We start from the raw sequence: 6,303 nt of genomic DNA on the forward strand, positions 1-6,303 counted from the left end.
CAGTGGCCGGTGAGAACGAGTTGAGAGTTGGAACTCCTGCATGAATCAGTTGTTTAGCCGTTTGCTGCTTCATTTCTCTTTATCTTATTAACCTTGCAGTGTGTGTTTTGCTTATATTCTGTTTGTTTCCTTCAGTGAGGGTGATGGTAAAGACTCCCCTACTCCCTGCACATCTTTGAGGGAAGGTTCTGGCTCTGTTCTCTGAGAGGCTATTAAGGACTTCTGAGGCTGACCTGACTCATCTGAATGGAGCTGTCTGTGTGTGGCTAGAAACAAGAGCCACAAAGACCCAACCAGAAAGACGTTTCATCAAATTCAACGCTGTTTTTTGCTCAAATATTCCAGATATAAACAAAAAGGTAACATACTTGGGAAGGTTTGGGAAGCGATAAATGAAGGTAAGGAAGAAGGCGCCGAGCTGCACACGCCTCACCTTGAGCGACTTAGTGACGTCACTGATCTTGACGATAAGACCCTCCTGACCCCTCCGGAGGTCCTCCAAGACGGCCGGGGTGTTCCCTCCACTCCTGCAACAGTTATACACTTAGGTCACCTGTCCTCTCCACCTCTAACACCACCACCCTCCCGAAACGCCGCTCTCAACAGTTACCACACTCTCAGGTACCTATTAAGTGCTAGGTGAACAGGTGTATCAGGTGTAAGGAAGCCTGCACGAACACCTCAGAATCCCAGGAGAATCTGGTCAAGTCTCGAGTGAGGTGACTAACCTTGTGCCACTCTACTTGGTATCTCAAATCATTCTTAAGTATTTCCAAGCAAGATTATCTTATGTTTAGCTGCACAGCCACGCTTATGACCAGACGGGAAGATGAAATGGTGGGAGAGGAGGCAACAGGAGTGGGTTGCACTCTCCAACAGTGGGTTGCACTCTCCAACAGTGGGTTGCACTCTCCAACAGTGGGTTGCACTCTCCAACAGTGGGTTGCACTCTCCAACAGTGGGTTGCACTCTCCAACAGTGGGTTACACTCTCAAACAGTGAGGTACACTCTCCAACAGTGAGGTACACTCTCCAACAGTGAGGTACACTCTCCAACAGTGGGTTGCACTCTCCAACAGTGAGGTACACTCTCCAACAGTGAGGTACACTCTTCAACAGTGAGGTACACTCTCCAACAGTGAGTTACACTCTCCAACAGTGAGGTGCACTCTCCAACAGTGAGTTGCACTCTCCAACAGTGAGTTACACTCTCCAACAGTGGGTTACACTCTCCAACAGTGAGGTGCACTCTCCAACAGTGAGTTGCACTCTCCAACAGTGAGTTGCACTCTCCAACAGTGGGTTACACTCTCCAACAGTGAGGTACACTCTCCAACAGTGAGTTGCACTCTCCAACAGTGAGTTACACTCTCCAACAGTGAGGTGCACTCTTCAACAGTGAGGTACACTCTCCAACAGTGAGTTGCACTCTCCAACAGTGAGTTGCACTCTCCAACAGTGGGTTACACTCTCCAACAGTGAGGTACACTCTCCAACAGTGAGTTGCACTCTCCAACAGTGAGTTACACTCTCCAACAGTGAGGTGCACTCTTCAACAGTGAGTTACACTCTCCAACAGTGAGTTACACTCTCCAACAGTGGGTTACACTCTCCAACAGTGAGGTACACTCTCCAACAGTGAGTTGCACTCTCCAACAGTGAGTTACACTCTCCAACAGTGAGGTACACTCTCCAACAGTGAGGTACTCTCTCCAACAGTGAGGTACTCTCTCCAACAGTGAGTTGCACTCTCCAACAGTGAGTTGCACTCTCCAACAGTGAGTTACACTCTCCAACAGTGAGGTACACTCTCCAACAGTGGGTTGCACTCTCCAACAGTGGGTTGCACTCTCCAACAGTGAGGTGCACTCTCCAACAGTGAGGTACACTCTCCAACAGTGGGTTACACTCTCCAACAGTGAGGTGCACTCTCCAACAGTGAGGTACACTCTCCAACAGTGGGTTACACTCTCCAACAGTGGGTTGCACTCTCCAACAGTGGGTTGCACTCTCCAACAGTGAGGTACTCTCTCCAACAGTGAGGTACTCTCTCCAACAGTGAGTTGCACTCTCCAACAGTGAGTTGCACTCTCCAACAGTGAGTTACACTCTCCAACAGTGAGGTACACTCTCCAACAGTGGGTTGCACTCTCAAACAGTGGGTTGCACTCTCCAACAGTGAGTTACACTCTCCAACAGTGAGGTACACTCTCCAACAGTGAGGTACACTCTCCAACAGTGGGTTACACTCTCCAACAGTGAGGTACACTCTCCAACAGTGAGTTGCACTCTCCAACAGTGAGGTACACTCTCCAACAGTGAGGTACACTCTCCAACAGTGAGGTACACTCTCCAACAGTGAGTTGCACTCTCCAACAGTGAGGTACACTCTCCAACAGTGAGGTACACTCTCCAACAGTGAGGTACACTCTCCAACAGTGAGGTACACTCTCCAACAGTGAGGTACACTCTCCAACAGTGAGTTGCACTCTCCAACAGTGAGGTACACTCTCCAACAGTGAGGTACACTCTCCAACAGTGAGGTACACTCTCCAACAGTGAGGTACACTCTCCAACAGTGAGGTACACTCTCCAACAGTGAGGTACACTCTCCAACAGTGAGGTACACTCTCCAACAGTGAGTTGCACTCTCCAACAGTGAGGTACACTCTCCAACAGTGAGGTACACTCTCCAACAGTGAGGTACACTCTCCAACAGTGAGGTACACTCTCCAACAGTGGGTTACACTCTCCAACAGTGGGTTGCACTCTCCAACAGTGGGTTGCACTCTCCAACAGTGGGTTACACTCTCCAACAGTGGGTTGCACTCTCCAACAGTGGGTTACACTCTCCAACAGTGGGTTACACTCTCCAACAGTGGGTTACACTCTCCAACAGTGGGTTACACTCTCCAACAGTGAGGTACACTCTCCAACAGTGACGTACACTCTCCAACAGTGAGGTGCACTCTCCAACAGTGAGGTACACTCTCCAACAGTGGGTTACACTCTCCAACAGTGGGGGGTTGCACTCTCTAACAGTGAGGGTTGCACTCTGGCAGTGTACGGCACTATCTAGTGGCACTCATCTTTCCGTGGCGGCACTCAGCACCACCAAGCAACACTTACCCTCCATTAACATAGTAGTCAGCGCCGTTAAAGTCCACGGGCTCGAACCTGTGGACAAAGTTCGCCCGAGGCCCCGTAGCGGTGCCCACAGCCGCCAACAACAGCAAACTCGGCCACATCCACATCACCGCAAACCTTTTTAGACATTCAAAACGTCAAAAAGTTATTTAGTAGCATGCTAAAAAGTTAAAAGAGCAGGCTAGCGTATCTACATTCAGCTGAGTCGGGTCACAACGGAGAGATCCCCGGAAATATTAGAAATTAAATTTGTGTATATTAAGAAATATACACAAAAATATTACACAGTTGAGTAATTATATGTGATTAGGGGCAATAGATCCTCCGGGAACAGATATCATATGTAGAGGAAGGTAGAATACCCTAAACTACTCTATCCTTGTGAGATAGCCTAAAGTACTCTATCCTCGTAAGATAACCTAAACTATTCTATCCTCGTAAGATAACCTAAACTATTCTATCCTCGTAAGATAGCCTAAACTATTCTATCCTCGTAAGATAGCCTAAACTATTCTATCCTCGTAAGATAACCTAAACTATTCTATCCTCGTAAGATAGCCTAAACTATTCTATCCTCGTAAGATAACCTAAACTATTCTATCCTCGTAAGATAGCCTAAACTTTTCTATCCTCGTAAGATAGCCTAAACTATTCTATCCTCGTAAGATAACCTAAACTATTTTATCCTCGTAAGATAACCTAAACTATTTTATCCTCGTAAGATAGCCTAAACTATTCTATCCTTTTTAAGGGAGTATGTCTACTATATCAGAAACTTGCGTTTACCTATACTTATCTTATATTTATTTATTTACACATATATAGGAAGGTACAATAACGGGTTGTGAGAGTAGACATGTGACTATATGGCACATATTGTAATAGAATTGATACAATTACTACCTCAGCATATTTTGTATATGGCAATGGAAGATTGTTGCCAGTGGAAACACCAAGGAATTTGCCATCTATTCTGCTTTTATTTAGGGTATTGTTAATTCGTAGTTCAATGAGGTCAAGGAGCAGGTATGTGAGGTCAAGGAGCAGGTATGTGAGGACAAGGAGCAGGTATGTGAGGTCAAGGAGCAGGTATGTGAGGTCAAGGAGCAGGTATGTGAGGACAAGGAGCAGGTATGTGAGGACAAGGAGCAGGTATGTGAGGTCAAGGAGCAGGTATGTGAGGTCAAGGAGCAGGTATGTGAGGACAAGGAGCAGGTATGTGAGGTCAAGGAGCAGGTATGTGAGGTCAAGGAGCAGGTATGTGAGGACAAGGAGCAGGTATGTGAGGTCAAGGAGCAGGTATGTGAGGACAAGGAGCAGGTATGTGAGGACAAGGAGCAGGTATGTGAGGACAAGGAGCAGGTATGTGAGGACAAGGAGCAGGTATGTGAGGACAAGGAGCAGGTATGTGAGGTCAAGGAGCAGGTATGTGAGGTCAAGGAGCAGGTATGTGAGGTCAAGGAGCAGGGTTATTATAACGATCACGGATAAGGTGCGAATAATACCCAACCACTTGGTTCATCCGGGATCGAACATCGACCTGCAGGAAGCGAGGTGCTCGCTCTACCAACCAGTCCAAGTGAATGGGTATTCAAATGGTAAATATTTTGGTAATGTTATATTTTTTATGCAATCTACGCATGTGGGGTTGGGTTGCCAGCCCTGGCACCGCTTGCCAGGGTTGGCAAGCGGTGGGCAGCTGGAGACGTGCTGAGCCAAGCTGGTTACAGCCCAACTCTTCCTCTTACAAATTACGTCGCTTTTCGCTCATGTGCGTCGTAAAAATCGACGTAATTCAAAATGAAATCGGCTCACGACAGTGACGAACTGTCCCGTTTTCTGTTTTGGGTCCTCTGGTTCAGGCTGTTAAGAGAGGTAACTTTTCAATTAACGGTTTTCATGACGTTTTGAAACCTTAGGAGAACTTCCTGCCCTCCTAACCTACCCCTTAAGTTAATGAGGACCCTTAACTTGCTGTTTTGGAGAAGAACAAATTCAAAATTTAATAGGAAAATAAATTTCCATTTGGAATTACGTCGACATTTGGCCGTCGCGCAACCGAGCCTAAAGCGACGAAATTTGTAAGAGGGACTCACCTAGTTGTCTTTTGTGCGGGGGTTGAGCTCTGGCTCTTTGGTCCCGCCTCTCAACCGTCAATCAACAGGTGTACAGGTTCCTGAGCCTATTGGGCTCTATCATATCTACACTTGAAACTGTACTCACCTAGTTGTACTCACCTAGTTGTGTTTGCGGGGGTTGAGCTCTGGCTCTTTGGTCCCGCCTCTCAACCGTCAATCAACAGGTGTACAGGTTCCTGAGCCTATTGGGCTCTATCATATCTACACTTGAAACTGTACTCACCTAGTTGTACTCACCTAGTTGTGTTTGCGGGGGTTGAGCTCTGGCTCTTTGGTCCCGCCTCTCAACTGTCAATCAACAGGTGTACAGGTTCCTGAGCCTATTGGGCTCTATCATATCTACACTTGAAACTGTGTATGGAGTCAGCCTCCACCACATCACTTCCTAATGCATTCCATTTGTCAACCACTCTGACACTAAAAAAGTTCTTTCTAATGTCTCTGTGGCTCATTTGGGCACTCAATTTCCACCTGTGTCCCCTAGTGCGTGTGCTCCTTTTATTATATAATCTGTCTCTATCTACCCTATCAATTCCTTTGAGAATCTTGTACGTGGTGATCATGTCCCCCCCTAACTCTTCTGTCTTTCGGCGACGAAGAGGTGAGGGGGGGGGCTTATATTTCTTATTATTCTTATTAAAATAATTAAAAATATAATTTCAAATAGCGTACAACCGAGAGCCCCAGACCAAAGATTGGAATTCAATATTTACTACAAACAAAAAGGACTGTTGATTTAATACTAAAGAACCACCCCACTAAACACTACAACCATTGCCAAAAAGCAAACGTGATATACCAATTTACACGTTGACCAGACCACACACTAGACGGTGAAGGGACGACGACGTTTCGGTCCGTCCTGGACTATTCTCACAATCAACTTGAGAATGGTCCAGGACGGACCGAAACGTCGTCGTCCCGTCACCTTCTAGTATGTGGTCTGGTCAACACACTTTAGCCACGTTATTGTGACTCCTCGCCTGCACCAATTAACATGTCCCAATGATGGCTGTCA

At 46.7% G+C, this 6,303-nt stretch overlaps 2 protein-coding genes across 2 annotated transcripts in view; one reads left to right on the top strand and one right to left on the bottom strand.

Moving 5' to 3' along the window:
* Nucleotides 1-6,303, bottom strand: part of LOC123757457 (uncharacterized) — a 60,363-nt gene that overhangs the window by 12,286 nt on the left and 41,774 nt on the right. The window contains exons 2-3 of the mRNA XM_045741092.2: nt 3,130-3,264; nt 434-527 (exon numbers count right to left, since the gene is read on the bottom strand). Coding sequence (XP_045597048.1) covers nt 434-527; nt 3,130-3,254 — 219 coding nt within the window. The 5' untranslated portion in view covers nt 3,255-3,264. The remainder of the gene's footprint in view (nt 1-433; nt 528-3,129; nt 3,265-6,303) is intronic.
* The window catches only part of LOC138366404 (uncharacterized protein PF3D7_1120000-like), a 28,362-nt gene continuing 26,072 nt past the window's right edge, over nt 4,014-6,303 (top strand). Inside the window, exons 1-2 of the mRNA XM_069327447.1 lie at nt 4,014-4,025; nt 4,153-4,593. Of these exons, the coding sequence (XP_069183548.1) occupies nt 4,014-4,025; nt 4,153-4,593 (453 nt within the window). The remainder of the gene's footprint in view (nt 4,026-4,152; nt 4,594-6,303) is intronic.

Source organism: Procambarus clarkii, chromosome 19 (genome assembly GCF_040958095.1).
Source record: "Procambarus clarkii isolate CNS0578487 chromosome 19, FALCON_Pclarkii_2.0, whole genome shotgun sequence".
NCBI classification, from domain to species: domain Eukaryota; kingdom Metazoa; phylum Arthropoda; class Malacostraca; order Decapoda; family Cambaridae; genus Procambarus; species Procambarus clarkii.